The sequence below is a fragment of the Miscanthus floridulus genome, chromosome 5 (assembly GCF_019320115.1).
Source record: "Miscanthus floridulus cultivar M001 chromosome 5, ASM1932011v1, whole genome shotgun sequence".
NCBI lineage: Eukaryota > Viridiplantae > Streptophyta > Magnoliopsida > Poales > Poaceae > Miscanthus > Miscanthus floridulus.
In genome coordinates, this window is record NC_089584.1 from 113802892 (window position 1) to 113821756 (window position 18865).

At 44.8% G+C, this 18865-nt stretch overlaps 1 protein-coding gene across 2 annotated transcripts; it reads right to left on the reverse strand.

Annotated features, from left to right (window-relative positions):
- Positions 1-2622: 2622 nt before the first annotated feature.
- Positions 2623-5682, reverse strand: LOC136450515 (ADP-ribosylation factor 1). 2 transcript variants are annotated; one of them, XM_066450984.1, is made up of 7 exons: positions 5501-5682; positions 5096-5261; positions 4620-4690; positions 4351-4470; positions 3948-4066; positions 3240-3321; positions 2623-2913 (listed from the first exon to the last, which is right to left on the reverse strand). In XM_066450984.1, the coding sequence occupies exons 2-7, from the start codon at positions 5241-5243 to the stop codon at positions 2908-2910; spliced, it is 546 nt and encodes a 181-aa protein (XP_066307081.1). In that variant the 5' UTR covers positions 5244-5261; positions 5501-5682; the 3' UTR covers positions 2623-2907. The 2 variants fall into 2 exon arrangements, with proteins under 2 accessions (XP_066307081.1, XP_066307082.1); XM_066450985.1 differs by having other exon boundaries at positions 5402-5682.
- Between the last annotated feature and the right edge of the window lie 13183 nt (positions 5683-18865).

Here is an 18865-nt window from a genome sequence, read left to right on the forward strand (position 1 = left end):
ATAACGTCTGACTAGGTATGGAATATTCTGAATCAATCTTGACTATTACGAAATACTCCCTCCGGTCTATTTTATCTGACACAAGTTAGAATGACACGATCTCCTATATTACATTTTGACTATTTATTTGCTTTATATTATATTATTTATGATTATAAACTTATAATCATTGGATAGTATAATTTTTTATAAATCTAATCATATAAAGTTTGTATTATAATAGTGAAAATTTATTAATCTAATTATTGGTCAAAGTTTTTAAAGTTTGAATCCTGACACGTGTGTGTGCCAGATAAAATAGACCGGAGGTAGTATTTCATTAGAAGTAATTTATTCATGTGTGTTATGTATGGAACTTGAATAGGAGCAACATGATTTGATAAAGGTAGACCAATTAATTGACGTATCATGTATCAAGTCTATTTGTATATCTATTAGCTCTCGCACAAATATCCTCAGTGCGGGTATCTTGACCTTTTCTTTGTCTTGCAGCACAAAATATATCGATATGTGAGTAAATTAGTTTTGAACTTTTTTTTTTGAATGCAACAAATTAATTCTGAACTTACAACTTAGCATTTTGTATTCCTGTTGGCAGTGACTCCTGAATGAATTTGGGCTGGTTGGTTAAACTTCTTTTCTTATTATTTTTTTTTTGTTACAAGTGTTCCCAACCATGCTGATCTAGCTTATTTTGTCTTGCAATTTACAATAACTGTTTTTTAAACTGTATCATAGTCTATTTCGGACCCAACAGTGATATCTTTTCCTATTGACAGTGATGCCGATAATGCAGGTCTTGTCTACAACATTATGAGTTGTGCTATTTTGTAATTTTTGTTGCAGGGGAGGGGAGGGGCTGAGCCGATTTTGACCGGCAAGCACAGGTTTGAGGAAGGTACGTAACAGTTTAAGCTGGATATTGCAGCGAGGAGCAGTTGCTTCATTTCCACCTATTTCAGCATTGAACAATTCTGATTTCAGATATAACATAGGTGCACATCAGTTTGTTTTATTTCCACCCAGCAACTGATCAATGTGGTATGTTCTTCCCATCCTTGCTTGATTTCTTAGATATTAAATTTTGTTCTTGTTGGTCCTGAGCAAATGATAAGAGTTGGGATGAGAAATAATAGCTCATATATTCACTTATAGAAACCAGAAGAAATATTGCCATTGATGGGTTAAGTTGCAGATGGTATATCGGTCATCTCATGCTTGCTAGCTGCAGAGAAGATTTTGTTAGAATCTTAAACATACCACATCTACGCTTTGTTACCGATGCATATATTTTCTTTTGAATGTTTGATTTGTACTATCGAAGGTTGCTATAGCATTAGCACATGTGTTTAATTTCACAGTATTGTTATCCTATCGTGTGATCCATGTTTTTAGTACAAAAAATTTGTTGTCCCGTCGTTGTTACAGGCACGCTACCTAGTTTTTTATAAAAGACAAACAATCAGTCTTGATCCTTCAGAGATGTACATAGGGGTGAGTGTATGGATATGAGCGTATGCGTTATCCTGTGATTAAAAAAACAATTAGAAACATCTTTTTGCAGTGGAGGTAGTCAAGCTGAGCAGCCCTTCTGTATTGATAAGAATAGATATTTGTTATAAAAAGCCGCCTCTAAGCTTCATCTAGATCACCGAATGTTTTCATCCTCTCTTTCTGATTTCTCACTCGCTGAAAATAGGGAGGGAAGCTGTTCCTCTAAAGTACTAGACAAGATATTGAGATTGTCGGAGGATAAAGGATAGAGAGATATAGAGAACAATTTTTACTAAAATGACTTTTTAAATGAGAATTCATTGAACACGAAAAACCGTTAGAGATGCTCTAACTACCTAGCAGCGAGACACCCTAAGTTCTTAGTCCTAACTATGCACAAGCCGGGCGATCTTTAGCTTTTGCTTCGAACGTTCAACTACAGGCACAACACTGATTTAGCAAAAGATAACGTCAAATCATGCCAATTGACATTTCCAATAGCTGTCTTAAAACGGTGCGTACTAGGAGCAACATTGGGTTTGAGTTGGCACATGTTAATCTGCGGCAAATATCTCCTCCGCCCGCTTTGAATTCCTCACCTGCGCTCCCCCGTCCCTCGCTGCCACCTCCAACGCCGTGCTCGATCAGACGATCACAACCATCCCTAATCCAAGTCTCTTCGACCACCTCCTCGGCTCCGGCGGCGCAGCGCCACCACCCTCCAGCCTCCACCACGGCCACGCTAATCCCAGCCTTCTCATCCTGTTTTGACCGATGCCTCTGACGTTTGCACCACTCAACTGACCTCTGCCAGTGTCTAGCAGGCAGCGCCCCCGCCATCCCCACCCTCCATCGCCACCTTCGTTAATCCAGAGCATCCCCAGAAAACTTCTTCTAAGCCAGCAGCATGGAAACCACCCACAGTGTTTAGCCATCCCTTCAGGCTTCAACTAGTTGTTAACCAACTATAGCTAATTCAGGTTTTTTTTTTGTCTCCGCCGCTATCTAGTCATGTGTATCAAACATGTCTTAAATCAGGCGTGCACGGTAATAAGCTTTTACCCATCTAAGAACAAAATCTGGCAACTCACATGTCACATCTGCCACAGCACTGGATCGGTGAAGACCTACGATAAGGCATGTCAATTTAATTTACCATACCATATCTCCGAACATTGGTAAATATATGACTGACAATCAGTTTTGTGAAACCGAACAGGCGATGATACCGACCAAAAAACAAAAATACAATCCAATCTAGTATCAATCACTCAAAAGAGAGCTCAGAAGTTTTTTTTTTCATAAGCACCCACACTATCTACTGTAGATTGTGTCTCAGTAATAATATGTAAAAAAAAGCAGCCATAAGTTGTTCAGACGTCTTCCTCTTGCTAGGAGCCCAGCCGAAAAGCTTCAAGACTGCAAATAGATGGAATGGAAACAGTCAGTTGCCAGCAGCAATTTTTTTTTAAAGCAAAGCCACTGACAGCCATAGCCAGTCAACATGTCCTAGGAGTTTTCTATGCCTATGCAGAATTGTGAGTATGGTAATGCAGCCCCTCAAAATATATCAAATAAAAGTATGGTAGTGTGGGACAGAGAAAAATGTGAGGCAGCAACAATAGAGCTTCTGTTCTGTGCATGTCTATGTTACTTCAACCACTAAGGACCATATAATCAGAACAGGCGCATTATTTCACGTATTCACAGAAGCACATAAGACATTAGCATGCAGCTAATGTTACCTTGTTGGCGATGTTGTTGGAAAGCCAGTCAAGCCCCTCATACAACCCTTCACCAGATGTAGCACAAGTGCTCTGGATGTACCTGCAACCCAGGGAACAAACACATTCATGTATACATCTGTTAAATATCAAAGGCAATTGTGACGTTGTCAATTATTCAAGACAAAACAGTAATACATCAACTGCAGAATGGAGAAAGATTCAGCTCAATCAGAGTATCTAAAGGGATGCACATTAAGAGCGTCTCCAAGAGACTCTAAATCCTTCCTAAATGCTAGGAATAGAGATTTTGGTGAAAAACTACGCTCCAACAGCTTCTCTAAATGGTTATTCAAATATAGCCTTCTTCTATTCCGGGTTTTTCGCTAGCCAAAAATAGAAGACGAGAATGGCTCTCTAGAGTGCGCACGAAATATAGAAAAACTGTTGGAGAGTGAAAAGATAAAATGATTTTTATGCAAATGACTCAAAAAATAATGATTTAGAGAGTGAGATTTATAAAGACTCTTGGAGATGCTCTAATGCATCATTTCTGATCCCATATAACCTCACATCATGAAGATATGATGACTAAAACAAGTGCTTCAAATATACGCTGTATACACTAGCAAATATGTCTAATACAGATAAACTAATAAATATCAGAACGCCAGGCAATGTTGATTCAGATACAGGGACGTAAAGGGTTATGAAAACACAAATTCTTACCAGTGTCGCTGGCGCAGGGAATGCAGACCAAGCTTGTCAGTAATTTCAGCAGCATTCATAGCATTAGGAAGATCTTGTTTGTTTGCAAATACAAGCAGCACGGCGTCACGCAGCTCATCCTACAAAATGGAAATATAGTTATATCATTAGGGATTAGGTCAGTACGATACGGATACAGGAACTGAAAGTTAGCACTGTGAAATGGTGCTGCTTAATGTTTTAGCATCCCTATGCATGTCTCATAAGCTGCTCTGACAGCTTTAAAAAAACTTTGTTGGCAAGCAAGCTCATATAATATCCAAATTCATGACTGTAATGTTGCTGAAACAAAAACTACTCACAGAGAAAAGATAGTTGCAGGATGGAACTTTTTGGAACTACTAAAATAACACTACTATATTACCTCATTCAGCATCCTGTGGAGCTCATCTCTAGCCTCAACAACACGTTCCCTATCGTTGCTGTCTACAACAAAAATTAGTCCCTGTGTGTTCTGAAAGTAGTGCCTCCACAGGGGCCTGATCTGTTTGACATAAAGAATAAAGAAACCGTAATTCCTTGGTAAAGTTTATCATAATGGAATAATGCTATGGATCTTGAGATAAAACACATTTGCAAAGAGTTGATACCATGATGAGATATAATAACTCAATTATAAGCACATACGCTCACCTTGTCCTGGCCACCAACATCCCAAACAGTGAAGCTAATGTTCTTGTACTCAACAGTTTCAACATTGAATCCTGCAAAATTCCAAGATAAGCCAATCCTATCAATGAGACTACACTATAGTAAATCCATACCATGCATGAATGGGTAACAAATGTATATTTCATATTTACCAAGTTCCTATATACACAGAACGCTCCTAAAAAGATGGCATATTATTCAGAAGAAGTCCACTTTTGTCAAGTTCTCAAGCTACTATCCTAACAATACATTTTTACACGAAAATGATGTAACGCAGAAGAGCAATATTCAGGAACCAGGATCATTTTCACGAATTGACAGTAAATATACGCCCGAATGCATGTCACTACATTCGAGGGTGCAATTCAGAAACTGCATGCCCTGTACAGTTTACTAGCAATTTCCCACAGTATAGTTTAGCATGCAAAGCAGAACAATATGGTGGAGAAAGGGCTCACCGATGGTGGGGATGGTGGTGACGATCTCGCCGAGCTTGAGCTTGTAGAGGATGGTGGTCTTACCGGCGGCATCGAGCCCGACCATGAGAATCCTCATCTCCTTCTTGGCGAAGAGGCGGCTGAACAGCTTCCCAAAGGAGAGCCCCATCTCTTCCCCAAGGAAATCCTGCGAGATCCAAAGCCAGGCGCGGGATCGAATCGGATTCGTATGAAAAAGCAGAGACACGCGAATGAACATACTCGCCAACACAACACTAGCGTCCAATCTAAGCTAATCATGCAGCAGCCCGTAGCAGAGAAAAATACCACTCGATCGGACGATCGAAACGATCAGATCCGCGCGGCGCGGGAGCGGGAGCGGGAGCGGGGCGGAATTCTGAGAGGCGCTTGACCGGGAGCACTCACCGCGGCTCTGGCGAACGCCTTCCTCCGCCGCCGCGAGCTCCCTCCCTCCCCTTGGACTCTGCGCCGCCGGGCTTCGGCGATCTGCGCGCGCGGATCGGCGGAGGCGGGAGCGCGTGGTGGTGGGGCGACGACGCGAGCGAGCGAGTGCGACGCGAGGCTGTATTGGCCGCGGTGCGATCCGGTCCGATCTCTTTCACCGATTAAAATAGAGGAGAGGTGCGCTCGCGCGGGGCCCGGCTGAGTCGACCCGCATCGGCATGGAGCCCGCGTCATCAGCAGCCATGGATGATGGATCCGTCGCTCCTGATCGCGACGCTTGGATCCAAGATGAAATGGGCCAGTTTTATGACGCGGATTCGATCCTATCTGCGCATTATTCCGCGGGCTGGGGAAGTGGGCAAGTTTGGTTCGATTTGGGCTGCTTGGGTATATAGGAGTATAGTACTACGTTTCATTTCGCCCGCCTAAAACTGTCTCCAACGATGAGCACTTAAACTCAACACTCATTTAGTAGTTTGGGGCGTCAACAGTAAAAAAAGGGCTTGACCCATTTTCTCCCTTCTCCAACAACCACAGGCGACCCATTCTTCCTCTTCTCCGTCGGCGGCGTAAGCTTCGGAGCGGCGGCGGCCGCCGCACGCCTGCGACCAGGGCACTAGGAGCGGCGGCGGTGCCCGCACGCCTGCGGCCTGCAGGACCGGGCAGGACCAGATCCACACAGGCGCCGGCGGCATCTCCGGCGAGCACAGGCTCCGCGCGGCTCCTCCGGCGAGCACGGGGTCCGGCGGCTCCTCCGGCGCGGGCCCGCTGCTCCTCTCCACGCCGGCCGCACCCACGCCCCACCCCGCTCCTCGCCTCGACCCGCTCCCCGTCTCGCCCGCCGGCCGCGGACTCGCCTGGAAGCACCGGCGGCTCGCCATAGCGGGCTCGCCTCGCCGAGCTGACCGCGCCGTCGAGGGCCGCGCTGTCGACCAGGGAGGTGGAGGGGGAGGCCACCGTGCGTCGACCAGGGAGGAGGAGGGGTCGGCCACTCCACGCCGCTCACCTCGCCGCCGGCCGCTCCACGCTGCGGGGCCCACCGCTACGGGCACGCTAGAGGTTTGCGTCGTGGTTCAACGAGGACGCTTTTTTGCGTTTCGGTGCAGCAGGGGCGCAAAATGCGTAGCCTCTTTGGGTCTTCTGCTGGAGAGGTTTTTGGTTACCTAAATACACTGTACACGCTGCATTTTGAGTTTGGGTTGCTTTGTTGGAGATAGCCTAAAGTGCTGATCAGTGCATCGTGTTCATTTGACCGGCCTCCAAAATTCAGTTGCCTCCGAGTCCGAGCATCTTGTTCTCTTTTGCTCTTTTTTTGAAGAATAGTTTTTATTCTGATTTCTGTATGAGTTGTGCACTCAACTAAACAAAATTAAAAGTTTAACATTCTAGCTGAAAACAAAAATTAGCAAAAAGCAAAACATTTTTTTGACCGCAAAGTACAAATTCAAACAGCAAAAGCTAAACATTGAGCCTTTTTAGAAGACATCCACCCATAATTGGTGAAAATTTTCCATGACCGCCGTTTCCAACATACTTTGGGTCCAAAAGCTACGCACTGAGCTCACTTCATAATTGGTTGAACACTCTTCTTTTGTAATTAGGTCCAAAAGCGAACCCGGTAATAGCCTTGAAAATGGCTTGCATATAAGAGTAGATTCTTTTTTTTGGTCAAATACAACATCATTTCTACTCAGCTAAATAGACCAACATATCGCACTCACCACCACCCAAATTTGGGGACGCAACTTTGGGTCTATTGTTTGTAGCCAGTTCCCAAATAATTTGGATACGTTCTGAGGCAGTTGTAGACCAAAAGCAACTTGAAGTGCTCTCCAAATAAATTTAGAGACATGACAGTAAAAAAAAACAACAATTTCACTATCTTCCCGGTATCTTTTATTCGAATTGTCCTTGGTTAAATTAACACATTTGGTTAAAAGTAGATAAAGATCTTAATCTTAAAGCCAGGCTGAAGTTTCCAGATGAATCCATTTGGAGACATCAAATTTTGATTCATAATATGTCTGTAAAGTAACTGTACAGTAAGAATACCTTTTTTTTTTGGTAGCGGCCCATTTCAAAGAAGCTAGAGGAGCAAAAACTATTCCCGAGGACTTGTTCTCTCTTGCAAAAAATAGGGACTCGTTGAGATATATATAAAAAAAGATTTGTTCTTCCTCTGTTCCATAAGCTAGCTAGAGCCTAGAGGAGCAAAAACTAGGCTACATTCGGCTATCATTATAAGCCGGCATCAGTTATGGTATAATATTTTTCTCTCTCAATAAATTAGCCATACAAATTAGCACAAGTGGCTTAGACCAGCCGAACATAACCTAAACCGATGAGGGAGTTTGCTCATGGCGCTGAAACTACGGACTGTTTGCTGACGGTAGATGGCTGGATTTGGCACGGAACGGAAAGCTCAATCTTGTGACCCGACATATTCCCAACTATACCTCTTACCGTGAGGACATAGATAAAGGATGCTTATGCTTATCTACAATCAAATCCATATCATTATTATCTACTCATCAAATAATAATTAATCTTATCCATACTTATTGCCTTTAGTTGAAGAGCCTTTTATTTCTAGGCCATTATAAAAGATCGTAATTCCTAGCGTGCCATTAAAAAAGTTTCGTAGACTTCTCAGACACAGCTCCAAACTTTTATTTCTTCAGTGTCACTGTCGTTGCTTTTGCCCTTGTTTTAACGGGGATTCGGCTCTGTCAAGTGGGTCCAAGGAGTGCAAATGTCCATGGTACCCCTCCATCTCTGGGCTTAACTCTCTTGTCTCTCTCACTCTCCGTTGACTGACTTGAAATCTCTCTGTCTCTCCTTTCCTTTCACTCGAGCTCTCTCTGCTCCTCACCGAAACCCTAGCGGCGGCGGCGATAGGGAAGAAACCTTCGCATGGGGTAGGAGGAGGGCGGATCTATGTTTTGGGGGCAGATTGGACCGGGCAAGGAGGAGGAATGGCGGACAACGGAGGGGGTGTCCCTCCGGTCTGGCTCCTAGTAGGGTGAGTTTTTTTGCCTATTGGATTGGTTCTTGTTTCGTTGTATTGCTGGTAGATGTACATAAACTCGTTGTTGTCCATCTGTAGGATGGACCTAAAGACTAGCTACAACCTAGAAATAAGGATAATTTCTTCCAAATCGCATGCACGGTGGTTTTCTATTAACAAAGTTGTCGATGCTGACATTACAAATTTTAAAGACTTTGTTGATGAGATTCTGGACAGGTATCCGTGCAGTTATGGTGATGTAGCTAAGGTCTTCTACTTCTGTGCTGACAGTAAGACCAACATTGAAATTAGTTGTGACCAAGAGTTAGTTCAGATGTTTGGAAAACATAAGGATACTAAGTGTTGTTTGATGTCAGTTGCTTACTTTAGTCCTAATAGTGAGCCACCTAGCATCCCATCTTGGGACAGTAGCACTGAAGGATCAGTACAAATCCCCTGCACACCCTCATTAGCAGCTCCAAGCCAAATAGACCCAGGCCAAACATCAACTAGTGTTACTGAACCTAGCAATCATTGCCAGCATTCCAATCTTCACCAAACTGAATCTTACCAGTTTGAAGAGGAGGGTGTGGACAAGTACCTTATGAATCCTGAACCAGGCAATGAACATGTTGGTGTGGATGAGGAGGGGTTGTACATTGACATAGATATGCAACAACAACCCAATGTGAACAGAAATGCTGATAGAGATGAAGATTACCATCCTGGGACAGACTCTGAATTTGACTCAGACTGTGATGATGATTATGAGGTAGATGACATAGTAGAAGATAAGGTGCCTTCTCATATCACAGAAGTAGACTATGACAAAGATGACCCACCTATGTCAGTAGGTAGTATCTATCCAAGCATGTCTGTTTTTAGATTGGCTTTAGCTTCACATGCCATCAAGCATGAGTTTGAATATGACATTGAGAAGAGTGATCCATGGAGGTACAGGGTTAACTGCATTAGGAAGGCTGAGGACTGCAAGTGGAGAATTCATGCCTCAACAATGGGTGATAATGTCATAGTTAAGGTAATCAAATGCATCTGCCATAGTCATTTTTATTGATTTTGTGTCTTTTTCTTTAATTATGAGTATGGGTATATATCTTTGTAGGTGAAGAAGAACCCATCTTCTCATACATGCCATAGCACCAGAAGAGTTGGCAAGATTAAATGAGCTACCAAGTATTGGGTCTGTGAGAAGGTTATTGATTGGCTTAAGGAAGATGCAACCGTGGGTGCCAAGGAGCTTTAGAGAAGGTTGAAGGATGATTACAAAGTGATGGTGCACTACAAGAGAGTCTACTATGGTAAAAATCTTGCTCTAGATCTACTTTATGGTCCTTAGAAAGAAAGTTTTGACAATTTGTATAGGTTTAAGGCACAGATTGACTTATGTTGTCCTAGAAGCTTTGTTGTAATTGATCACCATACCATCAACAACAAGATAAGGTTTAGTAGGCTCTTTTTTGCTTTGAAACCTTGTGTTGATGGATTCCTCCAAGGTTGTAGGCCCTATTTGGCAGTAGATAGTACATTTTTAATAGGAAAGTTTAGAGGACAGTTATGCATTGCTTGTGTAGTAGATGGAAATAACTAGATGTACCCAGTTGTTGTAGGTGTAATAGATTCAGAGACTAATAAAAATTGGCAATGGTTTATGGAAAGACTAAAAGAAGCTATAGGAAGCCCCCTGGTCTCACATTTTGCACTGATTGTGGGCAGGCAGTAATGTTAGGTGTTAGTGAGGTCTTTCCATTTGCAGAACATAGGGAATGTATGTGGCATCTAGTTTAGAATTTTAAGAAAAGGTTTAGTGGTAAGGTTTTTTATGATCATTTATAGGCTTCTGCTTATTCTTGGAACCAATACATGTTTGAAAAGCATTATGGAGCCATGGCTGCAGCCAAACCAGAAGCAATGCAATACTTGTAGCAAAACCATAAGAAGCTATGGACTAGGAGTCAGTTTTCCACAAACTCTAAAGTGGACTATGTCACAAATAATTTGGCTGAAAGCTTCAACAACTAGATCAAGGTTGATAAGGTGAAACACCTGGATGACTTGATGGATACAATAAGACAGAAGATCCTGATCAAGTGGAACCATAGAAGAAAAATAACAAGATAGATGGCAGGCAAGATTCTCCCACACATTGTGGCAAAACTAAGGGAGCAAAGCTTTAACCTTGATATTGATGTGATCCCATTTCCAAGAAAAGAAATAAGCAAACATCATCTTCAGGAGGAAGCAAGAAAACTAAGGGGTCATCAAACACTTCAACTCACACAATAGATCCTCAGTCTGGAAGGTAACTTAACTCACACAACAGATCCTCATTTTGGGTCACTATGTTCTATGCACTAAATGTGTGTGATTATATGCTACTAGATTTGGAACTAGGTCTAATCAACCTAGGCATGAACCTAGAGATGAACCTATGCCACTGTCTATTTTGCTCCCACCAACATTTGAACAAGATGCACAGGTAGCCATGGTGAAGAAAACTGATGCAAAAGATGGGATGAAGAAAAGAGGTGCACAGGTCCACATTTCACCATCCAGCCTAGCAATGGGAACTAGGAGCAAGGTGCAAACTTCACCATCCAGTCCAGCGATGGGAACTAGAAGCAAGAAGAGACTTAACCTTGCTTGAGCTCTGTTTTGTGTTATTTTGTTGTTCTAGGACTTAATGTGGTTTGATGATGTCAGAACCTGTAATGTGGTATGGAAACTATATACTTTATTTTGTGGTCTGCAAACTTATAATGTGGTCTGGATGACCAGAACCTGTAATGTGGTCTAGGTAGTTAAAAAGTTTGCTTTTGTTGTCAAACTGAATTGTGGTCTAGGTGACCTGAACCTGTAATGGATGAACCTGGATAGTCAGGTGTTTGAGACCACTTTGTTTTCTACTTCTGTCATGACTCCATGAATTTCACTGCGTCATTCATTCATTCACTTGGCTCTAACTGTAGGGCGTTTTGGCGCCAAAATCTCCCACCAGAAAAGCCAAAGCAAGCAGTGGCGTAGAAGGAAATCAAAAATTTTGTAGTCCACATCGGATGAGGGCATTTGGGTCATCCCTTCCTCCTATTTAATGACGTTAGAGGCAAAAGCAACGGCAGTGGCACTGAAGGAACAAAAGTTTGGAGTTGTGTCTGAGAAGTCTACAGAACTTTTTTAATGACACACTAGGAATTGTGATCTTTTATAATGGCCTAGAAGTAAAGGGCTTTTAGTTGAACTACTAACTGCTTACTATTTTACACATAAAATGTTGTATATACACATAGGATCCTGTAACACCCCTGGTGTTACGAGCTCGTTTAGCACCGCGATTTAGGCCTAAGTCAAATTTTTGAAACAAGTTTCTCATATTTTTTATTTAAAACGTACTTGATGCGATGAGTGAATCTGGTGACTCAGTTTTGTGGACTCGAATCAACGCCCAAGTTGAATTGCGTAGTGGGTAGAAATATTTAGGAATGTCCAATAACGATTCTAGCAAGTAAATGATGGATGGTTTGATTTGTTAGATTAAGCATGAAAAGCAACTTTTATAAATAAAATAAAATCCATTATTAAATAGAATGATATATATATACTCACGTGTTTATTTTGAAAAGTACGCTCAGTTGAAAAGCCTTGGTTTAGTTATTGACTAGCGAGCGAACAAATCCACAGCGATGACGGGGCGTCTCCCTGTCCGGCTCCATCACTGGTCGTCGGTAGTGCGTTCCCCTTGTTCGAAATCAATCAACTCCGGTTTATTAGTGTCGCGCCACGTCGTTGAGTTCCATCGTCGTGCCACTGCCTCCATTGTCCCGTCGAACTAATAACATTGTCGTGCTGCCTCTGCCACCTGCCTCAGTTTTGTCTGTCTCTACGTTGCGTGTCCTTGCCTGCCTCTGCGTGTCTGTTTCTCTACTTGGTACTGCTGCTGCTGTACTAGACGTGCAGTTGGCCATGCGAGCTTGCTTTCTCGTTGGCCTCGCTCTCATCCTTCCGGCCATGGCCGCACTTGCTGCTGGCCTACCCTCTACCTTCTTGAGGCCTGCCAGGCTCGCCCTGCCCTACTCAGGGCCATCGAGTAATTTTTGTCGCCGACCCTCACCTTGCACAAGCCAAAGCCCCGTACTCTACCACGCCCGAGCCTCCATCACCCCAGCCTCGCCTTCCCTGCCACACCGTTCCTGCTGCTCCACGGCACTGCTCCCTCCTCAGCTTGCCTTGCATAGGCGCCCCACGAGAACATGCTGCTCATCCGTGCTCGAGCCGCGTTGACTCGTGCAGTGCCACCCCTCCATTCCCTACTCTGGACCGTAGCATCACGCCGCTGTCCCACAGCACGCCATGGTCGCTCCTGTCTACCATGGCCCACGAGCCTCGAGTGCGAGAACCACCGTCGCCCGTCGCCTTTCCCTTTCCCCCTCATGAGCGTGCGAAGCTCCATTGTCCCGCGCCCCACCGTGTAAAGCGTTGGAGCCGCCGATGCCCCACGCCGTCTCGGAGCTAGCCACGCCACCGAGCCCTAGGAGCACCGTCGCCTTGGCCTGCTCCTCGGACACCGCTGCACCTATTCACCTCCATGACCCACGCCGGCTGGATGCCGCTGGTGATGGTTCCCCGTGACTCCCCCGTGCCCGCGTGCCGGCACCTCCGCCGCCGCGGCGCTTCGCTCCGTAGCATCGCCCTAGCCGAGGGCGCGCCTGATCCACCCGGTGCCGTAGGGCCTGACCTCGCCAGCCGCCGTGCCACAGCCCCTGGTATGCCATCCGCCGCCAGTCGTCGTGCCCCTCTCCTGCCGGTGCTCCGCTTTGAGGATGATAAAAAGGTAGAAAAGGACTTAAGCGTAAATAGCACCTTTTACCGTGTTCTTTTTACAAAAGTGCTAGACTCATAGGTTTACAAATATGGTGTTAGTGGATTTAGAGTAAGTACAGGGGCCTTTTCGCAATTTGGTGCCGCCATCGCTAGGCTTTCCCTGCCATGGGCTGGCCTGGTCACGCCGGCCTTGGTCCGCTGCCGCCTAGGCCGTGCACACGTCCTACCCACAACTAGGCCGCTATGTCTTTATCGTGCTACTAGGTCGATCGGTGGCCACTGACCTCACGCTAGGCCAGCTTGTATCGCCTGCGCCTGGGCCGGTTGCCTATGCGCTTGGGTCGTCGTGTCCCTTACCGCGCCGCTGGGCCACGCCTGGCTAACAGGCCACGCGCGTAGTTGTTGGGCCGCTTGTGCCTGTGCGCCTGGGCTGCTGTTCGTGCCACGCCCGCTAGGCCGATTTGGTTGCCGCCGGTCTTTCCATTTTTCTAAATGATTTTCTAATATTGGTTTCTAGTTAAATTGTAAAATCAATATAAAATGGTATAGGAATCCAAAAATCATAAAACTAATTTTGTTAGTCTTCTAAAATCATGATCTACCTGTTAGTATATTTTATTCATGTAGTTTGATAATGTTCTTGGAAGCTATATAATTAATTTAAGGTACTTAATATTGTAAAAATATAAACTTGTAGGAATTGTTGTGATAAATTGGTAATATTGTTGAATCTGAAATTTATACAGTAGGCTCCTAGCAATATTAGGTACTCACTATAATTTTTATAGCTCCAGAATAATTAGTTGCTAGATAGATAATGATGCCCTATTTCAAATAAGGATTAAATTGATAGAATGAAATAAATAAACACCTGGTGTTTTGTATAACTAAAACATTGGTTGGGAAGTAACATCTTATTCGACAACATGGATATGTAGCCTAAGTACGGTCTTCGTTAGAACTAACTTATTAGCTTGTGAGGCGTGATCGGATTTCTAAGCATTCGGCTGTCGTTGATTATTTACATCTATGCATTTACATCAATGCATATCATATAGGTACGATGATGGGTCAACAGATCAATTGAAGGATGATTGGGAATCCGAGAATGGTGTAATGGTATTCTCTCTAGGAGATGATGCAGTGGGCTTTCTATTCAGTTGATGGTGGATGATCTGAAGATACCGATACTAACTTTTTAATATATTTTACCCAGGCGAGCCCCGGTGCATAACCCCTACATTTCTGCAGTTTAAATTATATTTGTGTATTAAGTTTTAAGGAGTTGAATGAAACCCACTTGCATATATGTATATATCTTTATCCTATGAGTCTTACTAGTATGACAGGATCATGTAGATTGCTATGCTATAGGACTCCGGTAGAAGTCGAGTGATGGCTGTCACTCGCGAGAGATAGGAAATATATTATTAGATTATTATCACTTAGAAAATATAAATGATGGAAAGGAAAATTGTGACCAAGCAGGGATATGGTTGGGTATTGGTGGGTGTAAGAGGTTGTGTCGCCATGGATGCGGGGCATAGCTTAGTTACATTGCTTTTCCTATCTGTATCGGTTAAGGATTGGTCGTTGCATAAGGCATCGTGGACAAGTCACAGATTTATTATACCGAGCACATATTTGTGTATGGGTGCTTGGAAGACTTGTTGCTCTCTTGTCGTGGATCCGGCTCTTTTCGGACCGACTGTCAGGGTGGTTTTTAGGTTAGGAGGTCCTTGCATCGCACTGAGTCCGGGACTCAGGGGCAGGGGCTTAGAGTCCTAGTTTGGATGGGGACCTAGACACCTAGGACAGGAGGGTGATGGGTTGGTCCTGCTTGTGCCCGGGGTGCAAGCGGGGCATGTGTTTTTGGGGTACCCAGCTGGGGGCATTGATTCACGAATCGCCGGGCGATTCGGTACGGCTTGTTTCGTATCTAGCACTGTAGTAAGAACTGAAAGATAAAAGATGGAATAGAAAAAGGAAATCTGATTGCTTACCACCTGCTTGAAAGTAGCATAGGTGCTTATGTAGAATGGTTAGTTAATGAACTAATGCACTGCTAATAAAAATCGAATATAAGGACACACTTATAGTAAGGCTCCTGTAGATGCAATAACCCACAAGCCAGATAACCTTGCATATCCTTGGAGTCTTTTCTTTCCTCCTATCGGGTAAGTCTTGCTAAGTACAATTGAGTACTCAAGGTTTTATTCCCCCTGTTGCTAGTGACAGGTGGATGCTCGAGCTAACCTTTGTGTGTGGATTCCTCCTGGTGGGCTCAGAGAGGATTTTCCTTTACGCTGCGATCATAGTTTTATCATAAATCTCACCAGATGTTTTCTAGATAAAAGTTTTATAATCTATTGTCATAGTATATATATCAATGCTTCATCATGTCATGAATAGATATTTATTTCCGCTGTAATTCTGATAACATGTTTATATTCCGCTGTAACTTAAATTGTTCATAACTCTGATAATATGATTACATTCTGCTGTTATACAATAACTATTAAACTCTAATATTGTATTAAAAGTGATGTAAGAAATGATCAAGAATGATGTAAGCTTTATTCTCTCATTTGTGATCATGATGTAAAAATGTGGATTTTCGGGTTCTCCCTTGGGGTGTGGCCGACGGGATTGGGTAATTTAGTGTTATCCTTCGAGTGCTTAGTGTTTAATGGAAGACGAGCACTCCTAGGAGGCATTAGATTAGGCGGTTCTGCCGCAGGTGGTATCAGAGAGCAAATGAGGAAATAAGGCTTCTAAAACCTTTTGTTAACTAAAATTTGACAACAAACTCTTTTCAAAAAGTTAGGGTGTCTTTATGCGAAGTTATATAAGTATCCCTATTACTATGGTTATATATCCAGGATAGATGGCACTCTGCTGACTTAGGTAGACTTAATCATTTTTTTCTGCAGGTACACTAACCCCGAGCATAGTCCGATAGTATCGACTAGCTACAGGGAGAGAACGTTGTGCCAAAAATCTGAGAACGGTTGCCCTATATGTTGGCAATAGTGGAAGGATGTATAGGACGTGCATTCATGCATATCCTGTTTGTGCATTGTAGTGCTGTATTGCTGGGAGATACGCCATCCATAGGTGTCACGCGTGTCGTATTGTGCACGACTGACTCGTTCCTGTTCCAAAGTTAGGTCTGCACTGTGGCTTCATGCTCCACGTTTGCCCATGGTTCACGCCTGTAGTGACCCACATCTCCTGTACCCCTTTTCTACGCTCTTGGTGGACCCTTGCCCTATAGTCGTACTAGTCAGTAATGGAATTTGGTTGATTCATCGTAGTGATCCCGCGCGGGAACCCTGGTGGACCGTGCTAGGACCACTAAATGCTCTGCCTTTATAAGTAGAGCCTGACTTAGCCTTAGTACCACCACTCGGCACACTTTAGCTCGCTTAGCTTTTCCTTTGAGCCAGCTTTTCGCTCAGCCTTCCTTACCACCATCGCTAGAGATGGCAGGAGCCTGGGTTAGTAGTTACTGCCTAAACATTAAGGGTTTTCCCAGGATCCTGCATGCCACCCTACAAAAGCTCGGAGTCAAAGATCATCCCGAGTATGAGGGCCATGAGTATGAGGAGCATGGCACCGAGCGGTGTGAGGTTACCGTTTATATCGGAAAGAGTGAAGAGTTCCCTGACCTCACTGAAGCCTGGAGTGTGACCGCAATTGGGTTTAGCTTCATCGACACCTACTAGGTTGTGCCCCGCAAAGCCTTGCGGTACCTCTGCTAGATCTATGAAGAGCCATGTTCAGCCCTATAAGGAGAGAGCCCATCCCGCCTTTGAATTCAAGGGAGAGACCGACGGTACCTGGGAGAGGCCGGAGATGTTGTCGAGGGATGTTGTGGAAGAGCGGGTTGTAGAGCTATTCGCTCTGTTTGCCTCATTCAATATGTCAGGGTATACGAAGCCCTTTAACTGCAAGAATTTGCCTCCTTAGGTAAATATCTCAGTTGTATGCTCCTGATGCTTTGTACCTTTTGTCATTTTCAAGCATTGGACTGATTCACTTATGCGAAGATCCACTCGTAGGATAGGACGGTGTACTTCTCGGGCATGCCGAGGAGCAAATGGCCGAATGGAGTAGATTCCCGGCCACCGCCACAGCCAGAGGAGGAAACTGTCAGCATCTCATCGGAGAGTCCATCCCCAGTGTTAGAGAAAATCCGAGGGAAAAGGGCAGCGGCAGACAAGCTGGCCCAAAAGAAGAGAAAGACGGTGGCCGCCGCTCCCCTCAAACCAAGTGGTATCTCACTTGGTGGCGATCAGACCACTCGAACATGATGGATCGCGGTGTTCGAGTGGTCGGATGATGACAAAAATCCAGTGGCTGCTCCACTGAGCACTAAAGAACCTCCGCCCAACACACGCGCAAAAGAACAATTGAAGGGAAGCGAAGAAGTCCTCGAGCAGCGGGCGACGAGGGCCTTCGCGTAGCAAGCAATGGGAGTTCCTGAGCAGCAGGCGGAGGAAGTCCCGGAGCGACGGATAGACCAGAGACCGACAGTGAAGGAGGTGGCACCTCCACCCCAGAGCATAGAAGTCAACCCCACAGCCACGCTTGGGTGCTCGGGTAGGCGTCACTGGTTCAAGAAATTGTACCGACAAACCAAACCATAAGTATCCATGCCTTGGAGTTACTTTGTTATCATTTCTTAGCTTTTTTGGCGACTGGTGAGAAGATCCGATGTGGTGCAAAGCATGGGGAGGATCTAGCCCCACCCGTCTAGACTGTTGAGCAATTGAAGGTTGGTCCCAGAGCAGAAAAGGTGTCGGTAGACCCCATGTCGGAGTCCCTAGTTGCTCGGCGGCCTATAGAGGAGTCAACCATAGCTACTGAGGGAGTAGGTGGAGGTGGGAGGTTGGCTGATGGGTCCACGATGATGCTGGAGGTGATAGCAGAAACCGTCAGATCTTCAGGGGTAGAGGCTAGAGCTGTCGATGTTGCGCCGGTGTTCGACGCGGAGGGGCTTGTGGCATCGATGGAGCAAACGACACTACCTGAGGCATCGGAGGGCATGGTTGGACATGTTATCCGGCCACCAAGCCCCTAGGTGTAGCCACCGAGCCCCCAGGTGGTGCCTCCAGCTGCAGCGGAGGAGGACGAGGTGGAAGAGATCGAGCGTGATGAACCTCGACCTCAATCTGTCTGAATCCTCCGCAAGCACGGTGATGAGGTGGTGGTTGTCGATGAGGAGGACACCACCAGGGAGATGAGGAGACTAAAGTCCACCCTTGGTGGGGTGATGAAACAAATCAAGGTCAGTACTGCATCAGGAGTGCTTGTCTTTGATGTTGTAGATTGGAGTTCATCATTATCATTGTGCATTTGCAGGAGATAACTCAGACTGCCGAGTAGCGGCACCAGCTGATAAAGAGGATGGAGCCCCTCGCCGAGGAGAATGAAAAACTCAAGGCAGCGATGAACCTAATGGAGAGAAACATCCAGAA

Bases quoted from the DNA above. Each gene is read 5' to 3' on its own strand.
- LOC136450515 (XM_066450984.1), bottom strand. From the start codon at position 5,243: ATGGGGCTCTCCTTTGGGAAGCTGTTCAGCCGCCTCTTCGCCAAGAAG. The intron at 4,691-5,095 runs GTGAGCCCTTTC...GGAATTTTGCAG, and splicing joins CACCACCATCCCCACCATCG to GATTCAATGTTGAAACTGTT. The intron at 3,322-3,947 runs GTAAGAATTTGT...CCTGGGTTGCAG, and splicing joins TCCCTGCGCCAGCGACACTG to GTACATCCAGAGCACTTGTG.